Below are 26,735 nucleotides of genomic sequence, written 5' to 3' on the forward strand. Positions count from 1 at the left end.
GAAGGAATGAACAGACCCAGAAATATTCTGCACTCACCTTTGTAAAATGAATGGGTTGACTAGATGCAGGTAGGAGAGCCATCTAGCTAGGTTCTGTTGGGGATAATAAAAAAAAAATACATTTTTGCTCTTTTAAATGAAGGAGGAGGGTATATGGGGGTACAGCTCTGTGCACTAGACTGAGAAACTCCTCTGGTGCAGTCTACAGTACTTTGTGGTCACTCTTCAAATATAGACAAAATAGTACTGCAGACAATAACAATTTTTAAATCCTCACTCTAACAATCCACCTGATTATTCCTCTTTCCATTCCATCTCCACAGCTCTCAATTACCAGACTGCTCCTTTTTTCAGCATTCTACTGGCCCATTCCACCCTCAATGAGGGGTGCAACCTAGGTTCTCTTTTACGCCATTCAAGGCAGAAGCCCTATGGTGCATTCATTTCCTAATTGAGGAGGAAGTCAGATTAGTACATCTCTCAACAAAAGCAAGAACTGAATGTTTGGGAGTATACTAATCATGCTGGCTTGCCATAACACTCTTCCAGTATGCAGTTCTCAAGCTCCACCAGTACTACGCCCAAGAAAGTCCTTGCATACTCTCAAATACATATTGACTTCCCTAGTAGACAGCTCACTACTTTACCACAAGAAACCTGGACAAAGTTAAAAACAATGGGGGGATGACAAAGGTTTAAAAACAGGGACAAACTTAGAAAGTTACTAGACAAAGTTTTTGTGTTAGCCTGTATTTTCTGAAGGATACGAAGTCTGAAACTCAAATGTATGTTATTTAGTGACCACAATGATTTGCCAGAAATCATAAATTTTATAGGGAACAGACCAAAAATATCAGGCAAAAAACTGGACAGTTGAGAGATATGGCTCACTTCCATCCTCTCTGCCCAGCCCTTCCAGCACAAGCACATCCAGTCAAACACTGGTTGCCTGGACTGCGATCAGAGCTCCATCCCTCACTGTAACACAAAAGACTACAATGTCTGTGGTGATTTTAAAGTATCTTGGCCATACATGGTAATTTACTTTGGTTTCCATCAAATTAGCTTTGAAGAATTCTTCTTCTAATAATGAAATGCGTGATTGCCTTTCTTCTTTGATGAAGATTTTAACTTTGCTTATTCGTCTCAACGGATCTCAGCATAAATGTAAAGGAAGTGGTGATTGCTGTTTCACTTATTTATTTTAAGAATGAATTCTGATTATTCTTCCTCAGGCAAATAAAGCAACAGTCATACTCATCTTTGGATGCCATTTAAGACCAGACTTTTACTTATTAATAGGTGGTCTCAAAAATTTTAATTGAGAATGTCACTGGAAAAAATTAAAACCCAAAATGAGAGCAAAAATAAGTGTATTCTCATGGAAATTCTGAAAACAATCAAGAAAACTAAAGAAAAACTGTGAAAAGCAAACTAAAACACAAGCTCAAAACCTTCAGAATAGCAGGAAAATCGAATGGGGGGCCTACTCCTGTGTTATAAAGTTTCTGTCCAAGGACCACGGCCATCTCAAAACAAAAAAACAGATCCATGGAGAAAGCTGTAACATTCTGGCAAAATCACTGCTTGCAGTTGGGAAGAATGCTCTGAAGACAATACCTTTCAACCTCTTACAACAAGAGATCTGGACAAAGCTGCAAATAATGGGGAGGGGACAAAGGCCCAAAATAGAGACACTTTTTAAACATTGCTCTTACAAACTTAGAAACTTGATAGAATAACGAGTTTTGCATTAGCATGAGTTTTCTGATGGTCTGAAAACTAAATGTCTCCTATTATTTTCTGACTTCAGTCCTCACTGATTTTCCAGTGATTTGCCAGAAAGAGAAACATACCAAAAATATGAGTAAAAAATGTGGACTGTTGAGAGGTATGCTGAAGACCCTTTTTGATTTTCAGTCTTCTGCAAATTAATACAGTACTAAGGGGGAGCCAAACCAAGTCTAGTGGAATCCTTTGCACCTCTTACATTGGATACATATTTATTAACTTTAAGGAACTACCAGGGGACAGACACCCCAGGAACCAAACCACAGCAAGAGCACAAAAGCCAAGGCACATTGTGGAAGATAACTGGGATGAAGTTACAAAAATGAAAAGCCTCTCCTCTAAACATCAACTAGATTAGATGATTGGGGAAGGAACATATAAACCAAGAAGAAACTTCGCAGTGTGGAGGGTGTGATGTTCACTTATGTTATGCACTTAGTTCACTTAATAAAAATTGAACTATAAAATGTAACTATAAAATACAAGCTACAAACTAATCAAACAGAAAATAGTAGGTAGTCCACAGATGAGTTAAAATGGAATATCCTTTATTGAAACACACAAACAAGCAATCCTAGTTGAGTATAATGAAAAGCATCAAAAACATTCCTTATATATAATCAGGTTGTTTGGTGCAAGGGAGTAGTTACAGATGGTGGTTCTGTTAAAAGCAATAAAACATTAAAATCATTCCTTTAGTCAAGTCCCCCCCCCTTCCCCCTTAACACCATAGTGTAATCAGAGACCGTGCTACCTAGAACTGACTCTAGAAAGCTAGAGGAAAACCACAATCTAAGACCAGTTTATTAACAATTCGTACGGGCTAACCAACTAATTAATCCAAACTTTATTAATTAAGAAACTAACTAAAAAATGACTAATAAAAATATCTACCGATAGACATCTACCAGAATAATTATTAATAAATATACAACTTTTAACAAAGATCCCTTTCATATCAAAAAATACTTCATCAGGTTTGCGTGTCAAAAACAAATCATAATATGAATGAACATGTGCACAGATATACAAGTGAAAACCTAAGTAATATTAAAAAACAAAAGTAATTGCTAACTTGGAAATACAGTGATAAATATTGAATATAAAGCACTAAGGCCATGAGGATCTCAAAGTGTTGCATCTAACTAAGAAAACAATTAGTTTGGTTTATTAACAGATAAATAAAATACAAATGTAACTTAGACAAGGCGGCTAAAAGCAAATATAATTTAATAGGTTAGCGCTTTCACATCAGACACAATACTTCTTCAGACCATAACATCATCTTACATCACTTCGTATATATAAGCAAAAACAAACAATTAATCAATTATGTAAATAGTGGCATCACTATTGTTTGTTAACAGATAACTTGTTTGACTATTTACAGACACCTTCCTCACGCTTGCCTAAATTTTGTGGAATCCCTAAGCCACATAAAAATAGAGAGAACCCTCCTTACAGGCTAGTGGTTGCAAGTGGAGGGTTCCTGACTGAAGTTACTGCCATCTACCTGGAGTTTTTGTTACAAACTGGCTGAGAAGAACATCTCACACACAAAATACTTTTTTTTTTTTTTTTTTAAGGAAAATAAAAAATGTTACAGTTGATGCTGACAGTATTTTATTAACAATAGATGTTGAATCATTATATACTGTACTTCCACATAATTGTTGTATTGAAACAGTGATTGATTCTTACACGAAAAATAAATAAGGCAGCAACTGAATGTGCCAAACAACAAAAGAAAGAATATAAGGTGAAGGAGCAGATGAAAAGGTAAGAAATGAGGAAAACACACAAATATAGTTGCAAGTACAGAAAACTTCTGGAAGAGCTGCATGTTGATCAGGAACTAACGCACAAATGGTTAAGGAGAGGTGAATTCAAACCAAGAGATGAAAGGTTAATATTGGCGGCCCAAGATAGTGGGCTACATACACACTGGTTCACAAAGTCCATTGAACATGTGGGAGAAACAGACAAATGCAGACTTTGTAAAACCGAACTGGAAACAGTTGCACAACTTGTTGCTGGTTGTGACATACTAATGGCAGAAGGACTTTATACTGAAAGGCATAATAATGTGGCAAAACTGTTGCACTGGGGATTGTGCAAGCAATATGGTACTGAAGTGGCTGAAAAACACTGAAAACAAAGCACAAAGCATCATAGAAAGGTATGAAGTCTACATCACATGGGATTATCCATTACCAACTATTCAAAAGACAGATGCTATAGTGGTCCAAGAAAAGAAGACAAAAATAGCATTGACCATTGAAATTGCCACACCCAGTGACTACAGTGTCCTGCGTACAGAGAGTCACAAAGTTATAATATCAGGATTTGCAAGCAGAAATGAGAGCAATGTTGAAAAAAGAAAACCAGATAGTTCCAATAGTAGTAGGAGCAACGGGTCTTATAAAGAACAGTGTACAACCGTATTTAGAAGTGTTACCAATACAAGTAACTTTGTATGAACGGCAGGAGTCATTACTGGGCACGTTGCGGGTGCTTCAAAGAGTACTTTTAGCTGACATCAAAGAGTGAAACAATGCTAATTTCATGACCTTCAGTCGCACTTTGACTTAGAAATGGGGTCCATTCTCACCATGGTATTAGAAACGCAGAAGATTTGGAGAAATTAAAAAAGTGAAAACACACTGGCACACCAGCACAACATAAAAGAACAGGTAAACTTTTAGATATGGTGCTTGGGTATAATTTCTTCACTTTTAACAGAAATTACTATAAACAAGAGACTAGTACAGCCATGGGGGCAGCAACAGCCCCTAGCCTACACAACACAGCACCAGGCAAGTGTGAGGACGATTATGTTTATAACAGAGAATACATGCAACACATCACTGTGCATCTGCGCTTTATTAACAATATTTTTATTGTGTGGAAAGGAGACAATGCTAAATTAGAAGACTTTATCAGCTACATGAATCAAACCACCAGCTTTCTGCATTTCACCTCTTCCCACAGCCTAATCTTGGCAGTGTTCTTAGACAGGCAAATTACTAAAGACTTGGACCAAGGTAAAACTGGCATAAATCTTTACAGAAAACCTACCAGAGTAAACATCCTGCTACATAACAAGAGTCTCCATCCCACCAGGACAAATATAACATTAATTCATAGGGCTATAAGCTGGCTAGGATCACCACAAAAATGGAACCCTTCCTTAAGTCCCTAAAGGAACTTGAAAATTATTTTGTGGTGAGGGGGATAAGAAAGCAATATGTTAAAAAGCAACCTGGAACCTATAATTGAACCAGAAAGTACAAATGCACCAGCACTTAACAGGCCTTATAAGAAGGCATTAAAGAAATCTATGCACAACAAATCTAAAGACAGTTGTAGCTTGACTTTTACAGTTGAGTACTGCAGCATAGTTAATGTTACTAAAGAGCATTGGGCCATAATTACTGAAAGCTCATATTTAATGGACATCCTTGCAGAAGCTCCTTCCTTAGTTTACAGGAAAGCCAGGAACATCACGAGTTGGGTTGAAGGTAGGCCCAAGACACAGGATAAATGCACCAATAAGTGTGGGAAGAACTGTGTCTTTTGTCAACACAAACAGGAGGGAGACATGTTTTCCTGCCTGTATTTAAAGAAAATGTTTAAATCCAATGCAGGAGGTGACTAACTCAATGTAGGTGGTTTACAGGGCTAGCTGCAATGATTGTAAAGCATTTCATGTGGGAAAATGCTCAGATTTAAAATAAGGATTTCTGGCCATCTTTCTGAAATTATAGCCAAGTGCAAGAATAATGCACTGGTTTGGTACCTGCAGCTACACAAACGATACAATGGCTTTACATTTCAAATCACTGACGATGTGGACCTTTTGGAACTGGAAGGAGACATTCCTACTCTTTTAGAAAAATGTGAACTATTGTGGCAGCTGAAACTGAACTCTTTTAGAAAACTGGGGCTTAATTATTACTGTTTCATAAAAAGCATACTAGATCACAGAAAACTGCCCCACTGTTTAAAAGACTGATATGGGACTGATTAATGCTGACATTACATGTTTATATTGCGTTTAAAAACAAATATCACTGTTTACGTCTTTTAGTACTAACTTACAATGTTATAAAGGACATACTCTAGGTGGCTCAAGTATACGTTAATCATTTTTGATGGCTCCACATTAAATGCTACTTTAGATTTTAAACTGAACACATTTGTTACATTTTTTACTTTTTGGCAGTGAAAGTCTGATGGTGCACACAGTGTGCATGGGCTTAGTCTTTTTTTCTGTTTTAAAGGTTGCAATTACTCTTAACTGCAGTCTTTCACTCTCAGACTAATTGTTTTCTTAGTTAGATGCCACACTTTTAACAGATCCCCAAGGCCTTAGTGCTTTATTTTTAATATTTGTCACTGTATTTCAAGCTTAGCAAATATTTTTGTTTTTTTTCATCCTATGTAGGTTTTCAGTTGCACATCTATACACGTTCATTCATATTATGATTTCTTTTTGACAGACAAACCTGAAGAAATATTTTTTTGATATGAAAGAAATCTTTGTTAAAAGTTGTATATTTATTGATATGTACTCTGGTAGATATCTACTGGCAGATCTTTTTGCCATTTTTACTTTGTTTCTTAATTAATAAAGTTTTAATTAATTGATTAATCTATACAAAGTGTTAATAAACTGGTTTTAGATTGCAATTTGTCTCTAGCTTTCTAGATTCAATTCTAGTTAGCACAACCTCTGATTACACTATGGTGGTAAGGGGGTTAGGGGAACTTACCTAAAGGAATGATTTTAATGTTTCTATTGCTCTTAACAGAACCACCCTCTGTAACTACTCCCTTCTTCCAAACAGTCTGATTATATTTTATTTTTATTTTATTTTACATTTGTTGACCGGGCTAGTCCAGCTGGATTTATGTCCATTTTCAGTGGAGGCCCGAGAAAAAAGTCAGTTTTTTTTTTTGCAGTTTGCAGAAATAGGCATAATAAGATAAGATTTATAAACAGAGTAAGTTAATACATGTAATACACAAATATGAATAAGATTGAAACAGAGAGAAAAGATAAAATGTCTTTTCAAACAAGGAATAATAGAGATTATTTTTTTTGTCATACTGTATATATGAGATAACATATGTCTACATAGATTAAAGGTGGTTGAGGAGGAGATGTATAGAAAAGGTTATGGTGGTAAGAGGGGTTAGTCGGGGTTTGTGCAAGGACAAAGCCATTGTGCTTTTATGTGACTTTTTAGTTGATTTTTAAAGAGAGGTAATGATGAGAGAGATGTCAGTTTTGTGGGAAGTTTGTTCCAAATTGTCCCCACAGAGTTTGTGAAGAGAGAATCTCCTGCCTTGTTGTGGGATTTCTGGGTTGTAACTAGTAGTTTATTTGCTGAGCGCAGGTTTGAAAGGTTTGTATAGGGGGAGATGAGGCTAGTGAGAATAGGAGTATTAGTAGGCTGGTATAGAATTTTGTGTGATTGAGAGTTGTTGAAATTTTAGTTGGTTATTTAGTTCAAGCCATCCTAGATGTTTTAGGTTTAGTCAGTGATGTGTTCTGAATGAGGACCCAGTAGCAAATCTGGCAATGTTGTTATATGAAGTGGACAATTTGTTTAGGTTGCTTTTGGAAAGATTAGTGAAAATTGGGGAGGCATAGAAGAGAGTGGAGCTCAGATGGGTTTGGGCAACAGTAGTTCTGGCTTCAGGGGTAAGAAAAGGTTTTATCCTACATAAGGATCCCAGTTTGTTGTTTACAGTTTTGATGGTGGCATTAATGTGAGTGTCAAAGTTGAGGTTGTGGTCAATCAGTACACCTAAGAGTTTTGTAGATGTGTCAGGAGCTATGATTGTCCCATCGATGGAGGTAATAGAGAAGTGTAATGGGGTGGATTTGTTAGTTGGTGTAAATAGTAATAATTTGTTTTTTTTTGGCATTGAGGAGGAGGTGATGTTCTTGGAACCAATTTTCTACTTGGTTGAAAACTGATTGGGTGATATCATGGAGCTCAGATGAAGTGGTTGCTTTACAGATGAAAGTAGAGTCATCTGCATATTGTATGCAGGTGGGTTGAGGAAGATTAGTAGAAAGGTTGTTAATGAAAATGGAGAAGAGTAGAGGTCCCAGGATAGAGCCTTGTGGGACACCCAGAGTAATTGGGAGATGTTTGGATAAGTTATTATCCCAGAGGACAGCCTGTTGTCTATTATGCATGTAGGATTTGAACCATTGGAATGCAAGTGTGTCAAGAGAGAAAGAGTTGAGTATATTAAGTAGTAATTGATGGTTGACCATATCAAAAGCTTTAGAGAGATCAATGAACAGAGCAGAGGAGATCATGTTATTGTTACGTTGTTTATTAACACAGTCTGTGAAGGATAGGAGAGTAGTGGTGGTACTGTGGAATGGTCTGAAACCATGTTGACAGTCAGCTAGAAGGTTATATTGGAGAATGTGGTCTAGAAATTGTTTGTGGATACATTTTTCCATAATTTTGGCTAGTGGAGATAGTAGTGCAATAGGTCGAAAAAGAGAGTTCAGTTCAGTTTTCCTCCTTTATGAGTTGGTGTGTGGAGTGCAATAGGTCGAAGTGGAGAGTTGTTGTTTTGTTTCCTCCTTTATGAAGTGGGAGTATGTGAGATTTTCCATAATGAGGGGCCGGGCTTTCAGTTATGGCTCTATTAATTAGAATAAGAGATGGGGTGGCAATAGGTTTTGCAGCAAATTGAAGGTATTCAGGTGGTAGGAGATCAGCTGAGGCTGTACAGGGTTTGAGTTTATGAAGTAGTCTATAGATGGGGAGGGGCAAATAGGGCAAGGTTTTAATGTAGGTAGGGTAAGGTAGTGGGGGGGGAAGGAGGGGTTGAGAGAGTCTATAGGAGAGGGCTGTAGGAATAGGTTTTACAGTTTCAGTAAAAAAGCAGTTGAAAGCATCAGCAATCTCCTTGGGAGAGTTGTGGGAGAGAGTAGCTGGGGTAGGAGTTTTGGAGTGTTCTGGATGTAAGAGTTTATTTATGCTAGACCATAATCTTTGGGGTTGACCTATGGTGATTTTGTTGTAGCTTGAAGAAATAGTTCTTTTTATCTTGTAATATATAAAGAAAGTTATATATAAAGAATGTTTCTGATGCTTTTCATTATACTCAACTAGGATCGCTTGTTTGTGTTTCAATGAAGGATATTCCATTTTTAACTCAATTGTGGAATACCTACTATTTTCTATTTGATTATTTTGTAGAACGCATTTATAGTGATATTTTACAGTTTGTTTTTTTATTAAGTGAACTAAGTGCATAACATAATTTAGGAAGTGAACACCACCCCCTCCACACTATGAAGTTTCTTTCTTGGTTTGTTTTGGACCCAGTATAGGTTGCATAATGGACTTCTCTGAGACTTCGAGGGATACCATGGATTTCTCTTTTTGGGAAAGAGCATATACAGACTCTGATCACTTCCATGAAGTAGCAGCTACTCATAAACAGTGAAGATAATAGAGTTACTGCCAAACCAAGAAAGCAAGCCTAAAGTTCCCAGGCCTAGACTCCTGACTTTTTACCTCAGACTTGCCTGTCTCATTCCCTCTGTCTGCACTGATGAATCATCAGAAGTATATTATATGCAGTATGCTTTCCTAGGCTAATCTCCTGCATTCATCTCTGCAGTGCTAGAGATTTAACAAGGCTAGGCAGAAAAGCACTTAAATTACTGGCAGTGATGGTAACTGGGTTCACTATACAAAGTTTTAGTATTTTGTGATGATACTGGGACTACACAGGTCTGGAATACAAATGCAGTTAACTTTTTTTAATCCAATGTAAATGCTGTTTAAGTAGTTCTCAAGGAGCAAGATTACTTGTATGAAACAGCCAAGTATCAGCTGACAAGGGGCAAGATTTTTTTTGTCCCTAATCAGCTCAGTTATTACTGCTCCATTCTACCAAAGGACATGCAGCAGATTATTGCATTAACTTTACCATCTTGTCAAAACAATGAAGTTATGTCTCTGTAACTTCAGGCAGCATGCAGTACTGTAAATTGAAATCAGCACACCATAATGTATGTAATCGTACCTTAATGTATTTAGTTCCAGGATGACTAATATGCAGTTAAGTCATAAACAGAGCATTCTGTATTAATTCAGAAAATCAGAGTGAATGTCTCTTTCATGATCTGGTAAATAACGTAAAATACTTAATGTATTATCAGTTTTTTTCTTTCAACTTCACTACCTCAGATCAAACAAAAATGGAGGAGCAAGTGTTAAGCATCACGTTATTAAATCCATGCAAAGAGACTACTTACTTGATGGAAGAGAATGTAGAAGTACCAAGAGATTTGCCAGAACTTTAGACTCAGAGATATTGTTCACGCACTCCTGGTTGCTGGTCACAATGTTCACTACCTACAAAGCAGAAAAATGAAAAGAAAGAATAAAGAAAACATGTGGATAAAATCTTCAAATCCTTACCACCACAACAAGAAATATATAATAAACCTTTTTCTCTTGTGTTAGCTATGTTTCCCTTGTTTTTATAAACAAAGTTTAATAAAATGTTCAGGCAAAAGTAATAACGTAGGTTCCCAGTTGTGACTTGCTACCCTTGGTCCTTGGTTAACTTACATAAGCACAATTAGAGGTTACAATGGTATGGTGTGTGTGTGTCAGCCAAAAAAAAGTATACAGCTCTTCCTGATCATATGCTTACTTTACCTTTCCTAAATGAAACAAATAAGCAGCTCCAATGCTTTACATTTGTACAGCTTTACAAAGACCTTTCGAAAGGAATCACACAGACTGGAAAACATCCTAAATTGTTTCCTAACTTTATTTAATTTTTTTTTAAATCCTTCATCTGCTGCATTTTTATATAATTATACATGTGCAGTCAAGACAGGCAATTCAGACATTAGGCATCAGTAAAGAGAAAGAGATCGGTGCGCCATAAATGTACTGATTTACACACCTCTGATATGAAGAAATAATTCTAGCCATAATTTAGATGCACATTCTTACTCGGTAATCCAGTTACTACACTGACTTCATTAGTTAACAGTACACATGATTTATAAAATGAGACATAAAAGTATGTCTGAACTTTAAACACAATATTAAAGGGGAGAATATATTCAGTTCATGAATATAACTATTTGATTTCCCATTTCTAGTGTATGTCAAGTAAAATTCACTCAACTATCCAGCAGACACTTCCAGCTGGAACTTTAAAAACAGAACATCTTCAAAGGTTAAACACTTTTTTCATGATGTTAATTCAGAAGATTATCCCTAGTCTACGAAATTTCTTATATGTATTAATATGCCCACAGCAGAATTGACGAGAGCTACACATCTTTTTATGTGCCCACACAACCACCATCAAGCATCCCTTCCTGCTCAAAGTTGGCCGATTTGTTTCTCCTAAAGGGGTGAAAGCCACACTCATTCATTCCTGAGAGCCCTATAAGCCCAGACATTCCCCAATCAGAAAGAGAGATTCTAGTACCCCTTTGCTCACAGTAAGGAAGTGTCCTTGTCCCAGAATCATAAAGGCCAAACACTTTATATATATATATATATATATATATACATACATACACACACCCACACACACGCACACGCACGCTGCTTCTCACTGGAGGTACCACACATGCTTCTGGACACATGCACCTCCTTGGCCAACATGCAACCTGCAAAAATCATTTCTCCTTAACAGCTGCTCCTGTAATATCTTAACATTCCTGATGGGGAAAAAGGATATCTTGACAATAGAGATGACCAAAAGCAGAGAGACAGAAAATAGGAAAGAGGAAGCTGGAATTTACTGGAGAACACTGGCAAAGGTACCAAGGTTTTAATAAGCAGACAGTGAAAGGTAATAAGAGTGGGATGAGGCCAAACAGAAGTTTAGACTACAAGAGTCAATCAGAGGATTCTAGGAAAGATTGGGAAGAGAGACTGGAAAGGCAATTTACAAAGGAAAAATGGGAGGACATCTGTATGGCTCCCATGCATGTGACAAAGTCCAGAAGATTTAGGGCTTTTGTTTGGAAGTGTCTGCAGAGAGATTTTTATATCCCAAGTAGACTTCTGAGATATTTTCCCTCTGGTAGCCAGCAAATGCTAGAGGTATGATGAAAAAAACAGAGGTATAACAGGGAACATGTTTTTTGAGAGTACAATGAGTTGGCAGACTAAAAAATTCCTAGAGAATCAGAAATTCTTGGGGGAACAAATGGCAGTAACCAAGGAAATTATTCTTTACAGTGGGGACACAGACTCTAAGCTCAGTATATACTGTAAGGCCTTAAGTGCCATGCTACTGGATGCCAAAAAAAAAAAAAGCAATCACTAGAAAATGGAAATGAAAATCTATACAAACTGAGAATTCCAAGATGACTGCACATCGAGTAACAACTCCAGCTTTCCCAATGTGAAAACAGAAACTCAACAGAGAAGGCTAGCAGACTTTTGTGTTTATGGGTAAAGTTCAGTAACTAGCTATTAAGTGTACTGCCTGGATGCCAAGAAAAAAGTAAAACAGAACTCCTGAAAAAAAAAAATCGGCTACAAAAAGTGAGGAAGAAACACTGACTGGGGAAACTGGGGAAAGTTCTGCAGCTGTTCAGCAGACATGACTTCCAGTAACCTACAGGAAGGTATAGGACAAGCACACACAGGCCTGGTTAAAATAAACAAAAAACTGATGGAGTACATAAACACAAACAACAAAAGGCTGGAAAATGAAAGATGTTTTAAAAAGATATTCAGATGAGGTGATAAAGCTGAAAGAACCACAGGATGAGATGAAGAAAAGGCTCAAGAACAGATATTTAAAAAAAAAAATAACAGAATAAGAGGACAGAGCACGTAGGGAAAACCTGAGATTTTCAGCTATACCGGAGAAGTTGGAAGGAACAGACTGCATTAATTTTACAAAAGCACAAATAAGCAAATGGACTGGTATTCGACAGCAGTTGTTGTTAGCCGAAAGAGCACATTGTGCGTATACTCCAAACCTGGCTATGAGAAAGCAACCTAGACTTTTAATAATAAATATGCAATCTACCAGCAGGAAGAGTTGATTCTGACAGATTTTTATATCCCAAGCAGACTTCTGAGATATTTTCCCTCTGGTAGCCAGCATGATGAAAAAAAAAACAGAGGTACAACAGGGAACATGTTTTTTTGAGTACAATGAGTTGGAAAACTAAAAAACTCCTACAGAATCAGAAATTCTTGGGGGAACAAATGTCAGTAACTAAGGAAATTATTCTTTACAGCGGGGACACTGGATCTGAACTGCGTATATACTGTAAGGCCTTAATAAGTGCCATGCTACTGGATGCCAAAAAAAAAAGCAATCACTAGAAAATGGAAATGAAAATCTATACAAACTGGGAATTCCAAGATGACCGCACATCGAGTAACAACTCTGCCTGTGGCAGAAGGACAAAATACTAAAAGTGGGAGACATCAGAGTATTTATGGAGAATGACTACTCATTGTACACCAAGCAAAAGAAGAGTAAATTCATTCCACTATTCAGGGAATGTCAAGATGCAGGTGTGAAATTCAAACTGCTGTACCCAGCTGTCTTCAAGGTATTCGTCCCTGGAGGGACAAAATCACTTTTTGATGAAGTACATGCTAAGGAGGGAATACAAAAGCTTGTCCAACAAAAAAATGAGCTGTGAAGTAGAAGGACATTCAGCTTCTTGCTGTTCTGATAAAGACCACAAAGAGATTGTACCTGTGAAACCTTTCCCGCTGTTTCAACGGGAAATGTTGGAGAGAAGGAAGGGAGCACAAGAGTTGACTAGAAGAATTGAGAGGGGTTTGCTTGTTTTATTTTTTGTTTGAAGGCTTTCAATAAAACAAAAAGTTTTGTTAAGATGGACATAGGCTCAAATGGATATGATGAGAACCAACCATATAAGTTCAACCTGCCAAACAGTGTATGCATGTAATACAAAAGCTGGAACTAGACTTTTAACAAAGAAATGTTATACATAAATGCTAGGAATAATAACTTTTTTGCACAGTGATGCCTTCTGCAATGTCTGTAAATGTCAATGGTCTCACAGATAAATACAACAAAGAAAGAATAGTGAACTATATTAAAAATGTACAGTGCAAATAGCTATGTTATAGGAGTCACACTTGGAAAGAACTGAACATGTGAATTTGATAAAGAAAGATTTTCAGGATGGTTATTCAGCAGAATACCTGGAGCAAAGGAAGAAAGTAGTACTTGTATTAATTGCAAGAGGAGCTCCAATAGTAATAGCATCATAATATTATTATAATATATATCATATTATCATAACAGTATCAGTTCAATCTGACATAACTGTTATTTTGTATTTTCAGCTCATTGCATATATTCTGCTGTTAGTTATGATGTATAAAACTGTATGTATGCATCTCTGTTGAACTTTTGTACTGTTGCTTGTGCTTTACCAATCTGTATATGTATGTACCATTGTGGAGATTTTTCTCCTCGGGCCTCCACTGAAAATGAGCACTGTTACGGCCCAGTGAACTTTCCTGATAAACAAATGCAATAAATAAATAGAAGCAGATAAAAAAAGACAACAATGGTACATTTGTAGTACTAAGGGGCTACTGTTAAGGAAGGAGGATTACAGTGGCACATATTTATATTCCAGCAAAAACTGCTATAACGGAGCTTAAGAAAATTTTTGGAGAAATAATCAGTTTTCAGCAGGGAATATTACTTGTAGGGAGTGGAATTTGATTTGCAGCAGTGAACATGTGTCTGGGAGGGCCAGAAGGGAAAATATAACAAAAAATGTAGACTTTTGAAGAAATTTATGAAAATATTTGGCTTAGAAGATGTGAATTCAGTAATACGACTTCAGAGTGAATGTTCCTATTATTCCCCAAGGTATAACAACTGGACTATGGTAGACAATTTATATTTCACAGGAATACGTGCATTTAATTGAAGGTCTTGATACATACTCCATAACTATTTCCAATCATGTGCCAATAATAACTAAAATAAGAACACAGAGTAATGAAATAAAAATGAGACACTAGTGCTTTCCCACCTATCTGTTGAAAAGAGGGGAATTTAAGGAATGGGTAGTGGAAATTACTCCGGAGCTATTTGAAAGGATAGAAATTACTTCTGAAAATATTGCTAGGGAGTGGGATAAAATTAATATAGAGTTTAAAATAGGATGGAAATAAAAGAAGGGGAGCTATGGTTAAGAAGTAACAAGAATTACTTAGAGGGACTGACAAATGTTGAAGTATTGTACAATAGGGTAATCTCACAGAACAACAGGAGGATCAACTGCAGAATGCTAAACAGAAAATAAGGGATTACCTCGATAATATACACAAGTTTAGAAAGACTGCTGTTAAACTGTTTTTTTATAACACTACAGCACAAAAACGTTTTGCACAATGACTCAAGCAACAGAAAGTAGAAAGGGTTGTAGCCAAGACTAGGGTGCCTATAACAAGGAAGTTAACAAGAGATCCTGTAGATGTACTAGAAATATTTTGGAAATTCTATGAAAGTCTGCAGAGAAATACAGAAATCAAGAAAAGATACAAATGTAAATGTTTATGGAAGAATTAAATATGCCAAGATTAGAGGTAGATGAGGTTCAACTGTTATGCTAGGACGATACAAGATAAAAAATGTGATGTATAACCAATCTACAGGAAAGTCCCCAGGAATAGATGGTATTCCTGTAGAAGTTTGGAAGCTAGGTGGGAAAACTGGTAAAGATCTAGAAGGCTTTGTTTAACAGTATTTTAACAGGAGAAGTACCAACATCTTGGAAAAAAGCACTGGTAGTTATAATACCTAAAGAGGGTAAAGATCCACATCAGACCTGCTTCATACAAGACCATTTGAAGGTTAAACCATGATTATGAAGTGTTTATATCTATAATGGCTAAAAGAATGGTAAAAGTAATGCCAAAATTGATAGATATGGATCAATGAGGTTTTGGGGGGGGGGGAGTGAGTCAAACATTTGACAACATTAATAGAACAATGATGATCCAGAGGGAAGCAGCATGTACGAAAATACCATTTTTGTTGATGGGTCTTGATGCACAGAAACCATTTCACAGAGTAAGCTCGGGACTTTATAAGCAGGGCAATGGAAATATCTGCATTTTCTGAAAAAATTATAAGGTTGAATAGGAGGATATATGAGGGATCGGAGGAGAAAATTAAAGTGGGTGGGGTCCTCCCTGATAATTCCAGCTTGAGCAGGAGAACCAGGCAGGGGTGTACTCTTTTCCTTTGCTATTTGCATTACATTTAGAATCAATGGCAAAAAAAAATAAGGGTCTCAGAAATTCAAGAATATAATTGGTATGGTAGTCAAGAAAAGCTGACTATCTGCAGATGAAATAATTTTATACCTGACAAAACCAGAAAGAGACATTGAGTTGTGGAACATTTTGAGACAGTTTCAAATATTTTCAGGATACAAATTAAAGAAGCTAAAACAAAGGCAATAGCTGTAAATTCTGTACCCACAAATGAACTGGTTCAGCAATATCCAATGGGGACATGATAAAATGAAATATTTAGGAGTATGGATTAAAAATTATTCTGGTGTGGCAGCTAGGGATATGTGGGAAAGGGTGCACTTCTGAAGGTCGAAATACTGAAATATCGAATTTCAGTATCTCAAGACCAGAAGAATGAAAGTGCTTTTGTTCGAAACTGCACTTTTTCAAATATGAGAATGTCGAATGTGCGGTAAGGATTTCCCGGTGTGTGTGTATATAGTGTTCTGCGTCTTTAAGAAGTAGTGATCTCTGGGTGTTGAAGATGGTGATTGGTGTGCGGTTATGTGCAGAGATGTAGGTAAGTGTGTAGTATTAAAGGATTTAGGGTAGGGATCAGACCTCCCAACTGTACCGAATTACTCGTTTTTTACCGAGTTTTGGGGTTCAAATAATGGGGTGCCACAATTCCCGAGTGGCATCCCTTCATTCCCATTTTTTTTTTTTATTTTCTTTTCGCGGTTTGGAGCTGACATCATCACATGTGCAATGACATCAGCTCTGTCAGCCTGCAAGCGAGGAAATGTCTCTGCTTTTGAATTTAAGTTTTTAGCTGCAAGCGCTTTTGGACTAGCTGAAGGAAGCTTTGGAGCAGAGTCACACTTTCTGCTGGTATTTGCTGAGACTGCTTGCTTTCAGGTTGAAACGGAATTATTTGCCAAGACTGTTTCAGGTGGAATAATCTCAGTTTCTTTTCTTTATGAAAGTTGAAATAGAATTGCTTTTGCCGAGACTGCTTTGGAGGCGTATTGCAGAGACTGCTTTCAGGTTTCTTGTGAAAGTGATGGCGGCCTTTTCTGAGATGATTAACGGAATTGTTTTTGCCAAGACTGCATTGCAGCTGTATTTTTCTTTGTGAAATGGAATTGAAGAGACTGCTTTCAGGTTTCTTATAAAATTAATTGCTGCCTTTTCTGCTTTGGTGTGTGTGTGTGTGTGTGTGTGTGTGTGTGTGTGTGTGTGTGTATTTTAAAATAATTCCAGAAAGCAAAATTGAGATCTTGTTAGACAGACACATTTTAACAACATATCTCCTTTCAGTTATAATAATCACTATTCAAAAATATCGGGAAACGATTTAAGTCAAGCTCCATCCATATGGCTGGAATGGTAGGGAGCCCCAGTGGAGCAGTTAAATTTTGTATTGCGCTTTGTATTCAAGGGAGAAGGAACAGACACATGCACACACAAAATAAAACATAGGTATTACTTACATATTGCTTGGCAATGCTGAAATTGTTGACTAATTGCATTTTGTAATACTTTCAGTTTTACAGCTGTCAAAATAGATAGGAACAGTTCATAGTCTTGCACAAGGTGGATCCATTTGTTTATGCACATGATTATGGAGTAGGTAAAAAGCCTTACAATAATATGATTAAACCTTGTAAGGACTCCCTGTTCATATTCTGGACTGGTTTATATTATATATATAGATTTATATATTATATGGTTTATATTAAATATTTATTATATTTTATGCCATATTATTGGCCTGACATTTGTTTCTGAGATCTGTTCTTTATAAATGTTTAAACCTAATGCAGAAATGTGTGTGAAAATGCCCCCAACTCAATACACCTGGTGGCTAGAGGTACTCAGGCTCAAACCCTGTACCTTGGGTACAGTTAAAAAGAGACTCAAGTCCCTAGCCGCCACCACTTGTGAATTTATGCCTCATATTTTTGTTCTATTCCTCATTAAATCTGTGTTTTTTCAGGATTTTTGTGGCAATGGCAAATCACTTAAGGACTGAATTCACTAAATAATGACAGGCATTTGAATTTCAGACTCCATATTCTTCAGAAAATAAATGGTAACACAAAACATTTTATTCTAACAATTTTCTAAGTTTATAATATCAGTATTTGAAAACTGTCCATATTTTGGGGCTGTATACCCCCATTATTCGCTTTGTCCAGGTTTTTTGTACTAAGACGTTGAGAGCTATGGTGAGAAGTGAGAAATGAATTCACTAAATGATGGCCATTTAAGTTTCAGTCTTCCTATCTTTCTACAAACTGCTGATTTGGCATAGTGGTATGTTGCTCTGACTGTAATGCACACAGGGTCCTGGGTTCAACACTTGGCAGTGAAATGCATGCTGGTAACACATTTTATTCTAGCAACTTTCAAAATTATACAAGCAATGTTTAAAATGTGTCCCTAGTTTTTGGCCTTTTATCCCCGCCACCCTCCCCCCCAAAAAACCCTGAAATTGAAAATAAGTGCGAGAAGAAGCTGTGCAAGATGCGAGAAGAAGCTGTGCAGGATGCCTATAGCTTACACTACTGTCATTTTATATATATCTATCTATCTATATATATATATATATATATATATATATAGTGTGCATGTGTGGAAGTAGACTTTTATGATGGAAATGTTCTGAAATGGGTAGTTCTGTCATTATTGATGGAAATGTTCTGAATTGGGTAGTTCTGTCATTATTGTTTCATGCATTTTGTTTCATTGCCTACTGGAAAAATGTTCAAACAATAAATTTTAAAGTGTGCTCTAACTTCTAACAAGTGTGCTGTATTATACAAGGAAGACAATTTAATAAAGTCAGGAAGATGTATCAAAGAACGCATGTATGTTTCTTTTGTGTGCAAGCCAGAGGCCTACGATTTAAAAACAGCCCAAAGGTAATCTTTATCCGCCACTGGCCAGATGCATTTTCTTTGGATGTGGTATGGGTTTCAATGCTGTTTCAATGAATGTGAGGGGTTTCAATGCTGTTTCAATGAATGTGAGTTTCAAGGGCAGAGAAGTTTTAATACCAACTCTATTTTCAATGTGAGACAGTGTTGCTTTGTTTAGCAGATATCTACAAGTGTTTGTGCATTGTGCTATAAAATGTAAAAAAACTAAAATCAAAATAATCATTGTAGAAGTAAAGCAGTGCACACATTAGTGTTTACAGTAAATGGGGCGAAATAGCCAGGTAATGGGACATTGGAATGGCTGCAGGGGGACTCTGATGCCATATTTTGGTTGTCTGTTCTTCAGTCTGCATTGGAAAGTTGGTATCCCACAATTCCACTGGAGTGGGAGGGTTTAATTATGTATGCAAATTTTGTTAATCAGCATACAGATTTGTACACATTTTTCATGGGCCTTGTCCAGACTTTTGATGTTTCCAGGTTGAGAGGTATGGTAGGAATGTGTTTTTGTAATGTATTTGGACATTGTAGGTGTAGTTTAGGGTAGGTGGGGGAGGGTGTGTGTGTACAGGTGTTGAGAATGGTGATTAGTAGTGTTTCTTTTTTTGTTATTTAATGTCTTTTGTTTTTGTGTGTTTTTATGTCAGGGATGGTTTGGTGTTTTGAATTATGGTACTTTGGGATTTTGTGGGTGTGGAGTTTCATTCTTCTGGTCTCGAGAAACTGAAGTTCGATACTTCAGTATTTCGAGTTTCAGAAGTGAATCCATGGGAAGAGACTAAACAAAAGATAATACAAAAACTCAGAAAATTGAAGTTTTGCTATATGGATATTGATAGTAAGATACAAGCAGTTAAAATGTTTTTAATCCCATTAGTCTTATACACAGATCAGGCATATTTTTATCAACCAGAGGAGAAATTGTGCATAGCAATATGAGCTGAAGGACTTTATCTGGGAGGGGAAGATGGCAAGCGTCAAGTGTGATAACTTGAATCTTCCAGTTGAGCAGGGTGGATTGGGATTACCTGATTTGAAGGGGTATTTCAGTGCTACACAGTTAAGGCTCCTATATACAGCACAAGCAGAAACCTATAATTCAAAATAGAAAGGGATGATAAAATGGGGGGAAGCTCAAGAAATAAAGAGAGACTGGGATTTTGGATGCAGGCCTTTAAAGAGAACAATAATAATTATACAGAATATTATATCTATAAAGCTGAAGAAAGTATCCCAAGAACTAAGCCAACACGGGAATGGAGAAAAGAGATTCTGCCAACAGGGATGACTGCAATTAGGGATAAACATAATAGGCAAGAGGGGGCGGGAATTTACTGGAGAAAACTGGCAAAGGAACCAAGGTATTGGAAGCAAATAACTAGAGGGAGAAAGATGATAGAATGGGAAGACTCCAAAAATTTATTTGGACTGCAGGTTAGAAATTGCCTTCCCTATCAAGGACTGATATCAGAGTACAGGTAAAGAGAAAGAAATAGGAGGGTCCTAAATGAAAGACTAGCACTGGTAGAGTTTTTAGTAGAATCTAGAACATAAGTTAGCCATTAAAAAAGGAATAATTAGTAGAGCATAAAAAATATTGCATGATAACTATAAGAATCAATCAGTCGAGATTAGAAAGGATTGAGAAAAGAGATTGGATAAGCAACTCACAAAGAAACAATGGGAGAGTATATGCATCTCCCAAATACGCAACAAAATCTAAAAGATTTATGATTTTTGCATGGAAATGTTTACACAGATATTTTATACACCAAGCAGACTCAATACAATTTTTCCTTCAGGTAAACAGCAAATGTTGGAGGTGTGAAAGAGAAGAAAGAGGTAACTGGGAACATACTTTGTGGAAGTGAGGTGAGTTGATGGACTTCTAGGATTCCCTAAAGGATGTACTGTCAGAGATGCTGGGTGTGAGAAGCAAGACAGTTTGACCCCAAATGATTTGACCCCAATGCAACTGAATACACTTTCATATTTAAATTAATATTTATTGTCTACGAGAATACTTATTGGACAGCTTAACCCAGATGATTTGGTCCCGGAGTATTTGACTCCAATTGAATTTAATAAAAGCATTTTACTAAATATTTTACTCAGGAATTTTACACGGCAATTTCATACAGTTAACATTTTAATATGTAAATGTTAATTTAATGTACTATTTAATATGTAAATATTACTTTAATTACAATTTTAACATGTGTACAATAAAATCAATTTGGAATTTTAATTACAAAATTAACATTTATTTTTAGTTAGCACATTATGAAACTGTGAGCAGCTATATGTAAGTATTCTAAATTTGTGTGATTGGCATGACAACTATGTATGCACGAGGGTTTTTGTAACTTTCTTTTTTTTTTTTTTAAGTTCAAATTGTCTTGGCTCAAACATTAATTTTATTACTGCTAATTTAATTGGGATCAGCAGATGGCACTAGTTACATTTTTTTAGTGTGCTGTGATTAAATTCTACATTTCTTTTGCTTTACTAATAGCAACGCATCGTGCCTTGCATCTCAGAACAGTAGCAAAAGAAGGAGCTCAAGACTTAATGCTGCAATACATTCTCTGTGTAAAATCAGTTCAAGCAGGTATTTCAGCAAGATTTCATGTTGGCAATACATTCTTTAAGGTTCATATTCTATTATTTAATCTCGTACTTCATGTACTACTATCAGAATCTAGCAGATTTTAATACTTACAGAGCGTACATGAAATTTTAATGGTTGTTTTTATTCTGCAGAAGTTGTTCTGGTCTTTATACTGTACTAATGTTAGATCCGTATATTTAATGTTTTACAAATATACTTTTCAGAATCTGTTAATGCTGGGGTCAAAAACAACCTGCAACCTGGGTGTGCAGATTGGTGTGACAAGGTAGATGATTTTTCTGCGCTATGACACAGAATCAGAATTGCCTAAACATGGTAAGGCCTTGCTGTGTCTAATTATGGTGGCTGCCAAAAAAGCAATTACTAGAAAATGGAAATCAAAATCTAAACCAACTATACTAGAAGTAGTGAATATAGTAACAGAGAAAACAAATGAAAATGAGATCTTTAGAAAGGGGTAGGAGCAAACTACATAGGAGAAAATGTGAATTGTGGGAACAATACATACAGGGGAGGAATTAGGTTAAAAAAAACAAAGACTTAAATGAGATATGTAATGTTTAACTGAAAATGATTGGGTAGATTATAAAGTAGAGTATAAGTGATGTATAATATTTGCATCTGGGAATGTGTTAGTATGGTTTGTGATGTAAAATGCTTGCAACTAGGATTGTGTTGGCATACTTTGTTATGACTTATATAAATATATGACTGCCTACATTATAAGTGATGGCTTAATAAAAATGTTTCTTGTTAAAAAGAAATCTATACAAACTTCTATTGAAGTAGTGAACATTGTAAAGGAGAGAAAAAGAAGTGGGATATTTGGAAATTGGAATTAATAAATTAAATATTTGTGGGAACAAAATATGCAAAATATAATGTTCAGGAAGAGAGAAGTGAGGTTTAAGGATAAAAAAAAAGAAACCATATATAAATATATATATATATATATATATATATATATATATATATAAAATGTATAAGGCATGAACATGAAAAATGTTCATTGGTATATACTAGGCTGATGACCACGAGGGCCTTTATAAACCCAGCCACAATATCCAACCCAATTGCATTCTCCTTGTAACATGTGCATCTTAAACAGAGGGGAATGTTTGTTAGGAAGGGTACATTGGGAGGTTGCCACAAGCTGTGTGTGTTGGGGGGATATTTTTTTTTCTTGATTAACATGTGTGCCCATCTCTTAAGTAATAACTGCATAATGGTATTTAAAAACAGCATTTTTAATAAGCAGCAGTGGAGTGAGGCACACTAACACTCTTATCAGCAGAAGCAAAACAAACAAAAAAAGCATATTTTCAGGCATCAGTTTAGAAGTATGGTCTAATAAAGTTAAAATTTAAAAACGATAAAACTATTAAAACTGGAAACAAATGGAGCCAACAGCAATAAATAAATCATCCAAAACTGTTTTAATGTAAGCGCTTTCGGCTCGGACCTTTCCAAGCCTTCTTCAGACAAAACAGGGAACTTCATTCAACAATCATTTAAATACCTACATCAATTAAAACCTTAATTAGTCTTTAAAGCAAAATGCTTAAAATTGTGCCTACATGTAACTTAATCTCAAGCATGTAAAAAAGTGTCAGCTAAAAATCTACTAAGCTACAAATGTGGTCTACTCTATATACATGGTGGGGTTACTAAATAATAAACATTATATTAATTATAATGTTTTATATAAGCTTTACATTAGAAAATAATACATTAAATATCCTAAAACATTTGATAATATATACATAAAAAATAAAAAAATAATCATCTATTTAAAGACAATAAATTTAGTACACATTTAATAGAAAGTGCCTCATTTAATCCTGGAAAAACTTGGGCATTGGTGAGAATTTGCCATTTGAGCTCATCCAGCTCTAACCTTAACTGCCAAGGGCCACCTCTAATGTCAAATATTCTTTTTTACAGGATTATAAATTTTAAAAAATGTGTTGTATACACATCGTATATAATCCAACACATTTTTTTAAACATTTGTTTCCAGTTTTAATAGTTTTTTCGTTTTTGAAAGTTAAAATTTAGACAACTATTTTTTAAAATGTATACAATTTTGTCCAATTATTTTTTTTTCCTTAGAAGGGATGAAAACCTTGCATTGCACATAAGAATTGTAATTGTAAAAAAAAAAAAACTTAACTGACTTCAGTGGATAGGACTATTCAACTTGGAAGATGAAGGAAATAGATATAACGGTAAACAGAAACAAGCAACATATGAAAAACACTTTCTCAGTTTTAAATGCAGAATAATGTAGAGACAGAAAGCAGCTTTTGCAAATGAGTGTCCATTTTTGAGATGATTATGAATTATGCCTCACTGGGAAAAGCATTTTTTTCAGGCTTCTTTTTGCAGATTAATCATCCTTTTTGAAAACTTTTTGAGCTTATTTCAGATTTATTTTCAGCTCTGATGTTATCTAATGAAAACGGTTACTGTTGAAATTTTTGACATTGGTTAATGATGATTACTATCAAAATTCTACCTAGCTCCCAAAATATGAATGTTTATCTGTTTTGAAAATGTTTATTTAGAGATACAATAATGTGTTTTGTGTCAAGTTATTATTTAAAAAAAGATCAGCTATATGGTGATTCTTTTGTTTAACAAATTACTTCAATACTGAAAATGTGTTGAGGCTAGCTTGGTGCATCTGTCATACAAACATTTTTGTGCCTCTCCACACTTTTTGCAATTTCTTCTCTCTAGCTGTTTGAAATGTTGACTTCATATTCCTGAGGCATCAGTAAGAAAATGATGCAAATGACAGAAATAAGATATGCTAAATGTAATGTTTAAATGAATTAGAACCAAGTATTTGACCTTGTTTTGGCAATTTTGAAGGGTAATGCCACCTGAGCTACTGAAGCCACACCAACCGTAGGTAAAATCCTGCAATAACAATAATCCAAGACTGGGTGTAGGTAAATGGTTACTTTACACAAAATAATGGTGGAGCAAGGAAAATGTTTTGAAGGACCAATGAATGCAGAAAAAAATAGAGACACTAGGAAATGATGGACTCCTTATACAAGTTTGGAGATTAAGGACAGTGATCCTGTAGTCAAGAATCTAAGATAGCGACATTCTGAAAATCAGGCTGATTAGAGCTCTTCCGGTGTGAAAAATGAAAGTGGTGTTAAAAAAAAAAAGTAAAACTTAATCTGGATAAAATTCAGTCACTGGTTATTCACTATCTTGTCTGGATGCCAGCAAAAAAATGAATTTGCATACAGTAAGACAAATCAACTAGAACAGGAAAGCAGAAATCTCTGGTGAAGACCCTTACAGCTGCTTATAAAAAAGGCAGCTCAGGTTTCAAATCTTACACAGGGGATGGCTTCCAGTACTTTACAGTCAGAAAAAAATAAATTCAGAGGTGTTTAAAATAAACAAGACCTTGGATGAATGTGCAAAGTCAAATGACAAAAGGCTGGTAAGAATACAATCAGCATTAAGTTGGCATTCAGATGAACTGATAAAATTGAGGAAATCTCACACTAAAATTAAGGAAAGGCTGACTGAATATGAGGCTTCAATCAAAACTGTTTCAAAAAATTGAAGAATTAGAAATTAGATATGCAGAGGGAATGGCGCAGTGGTAGCGTTGTCGCCTCACAGCAAGAGGTTCTCCAGTTCGATTTGTGGCTGGGGTACCTTCTGCGTGGAGTCTGCATGTCCTCCCTGCGTTCATGTGGGTTTCCTCTGGGTGCTTTGGTTTCCTCCTGTGTTACAAAGACATGCATCTGGAATGTTTCTCCCCGGGCCTCTGTTGAATATTGTCTTTGTTCCAAGTTAGACTTTCTCGGTTAACAAATGTTAAATAAATAAATAAACCTTAGATTTTCTACTATACCACAGAAACTGGAAGTAATAGATTGTACTAATTTTACAAAACTACAAATAAGAAAAATGGAATGGTATCTCACAGCAAGACACGCTACCTAAGATCAAAGCAAATCAACTGAATGCTCCAAATCTGGCCATGAGAAAGCAGGCAAAATCTGTATTAGTAAAAATACAATCTTACCAGCCAAAAGAGATGCTTCTGTAAGGGATGTCTAAGCAATGTTTCTTTAACAGCAGGAATTTCAACAATAACCACATTCAACAAAGAAAGGAAAATATTAAAAATGTAACTGGGGACACCAGATTGTGGAAAATGATTATTCACTGTACAGCAGGCAAAAGAGAAGCACTCAACCCTGCCATTGTTGTTTTTATGTTCTATCAGGAGGCTCAAAGACATTTTTGGATGTAGAACTGGTTGAGGAGGATAAAGATTACAAAATAAAGAGCAAGCCGCAGCCTGAAGGGGACTCTGCTTCTCATTTTCAGACTATAACACAGTGCATAAAGAACTTGCCAGTGAAGCCTTTTCCATTGTTCCAAAGGAAAATTATTGCCTGACAGAAAAAAAGCCCATGAGCTGAGTAAAAAAAACCCCAGGGGTACCTTGGAATTGAATCAGACACAGATGTTGGCTGGTCAAGATGATGAGGAAGATGACTAGCAACAATGTAAAAATCAGAAATACATGGAAGAGTAGTAAAAGTGCCATTTCCATTACATGTAATTTGGACATGAGAAAAAGAAGTTATGTACTTACTATAACGTTCCATGTGAGTTGTTCATCACACCTTCATTCTTTACTGATGGGTTCGGAGTCGATCCCTCGGCTCCAAGTCAGCCAATTGCAAAGCTCGAGTTCTTCAAATAGCTCAAGGCAGAGTCCCTATCCCATGATGCACCTAGAGTTACCTCAGATCTTGTTTGCTGCGTATAATAATACCATATGTCATTCTTTCATTCCCAAAGAAGGATACAGAAGGATTGAGCAATCAGGATGGATCCAGCATCTCGGTCATCTAACAGCCCAGGAGGGAGGTAGGAGGGAGGGACGTAAGAATGAAGGCAAGATGAACAACTCACATGGAACGATATGGTAAGTACATAACTTCTTTATGTGAAGTTGTTCTCTCTCGTCGTTCATTCTTTACTGATGGGTAGTGTCCCAAGCACCATCAATCTCGGGTGGCTCATGACAGT

The 26,735-nt window shown here is 36.0% G+C and overlaps 1 protein-coding gene across 1 annotated transcript in view; it reads right to left on the reverse strand.

The window, feature by feature from the left end:
• The window catches only part of DNAJC13 (DnaJ heat shock protein family (Hsp40) member C13), a gene marked incomplete in the record, with an annotated part of 3,140,357 nt that overhangs the window by 431,731 nt on the left and 2,681,891 nt on the right, over positions 1 to 26,735 (reverse strand). The window contains 1 exon segment of the mRNA XM_044066722.1: positions 10,097 to 10,196. Within this exon segment, the coding sequence (XP_043922657.1) occupies positions 10,097 to 10,196 (100 nt within the window).

Source organism: Protopterus annectens, chromosome 3.part1 (assembly GCF_019279795.1).
Source record: "Protopterus annectens isolate FY-2018-M chromosome 3.part1, PAN1.0, whole genome shotgun sequence".
In the NCBI taxonomy this organism is placed as follows: Eukaryota; Metazoa; Chordata; order Ceratodontiformes; family Protopteridae; genus Protopterus; species Protopterus annectens.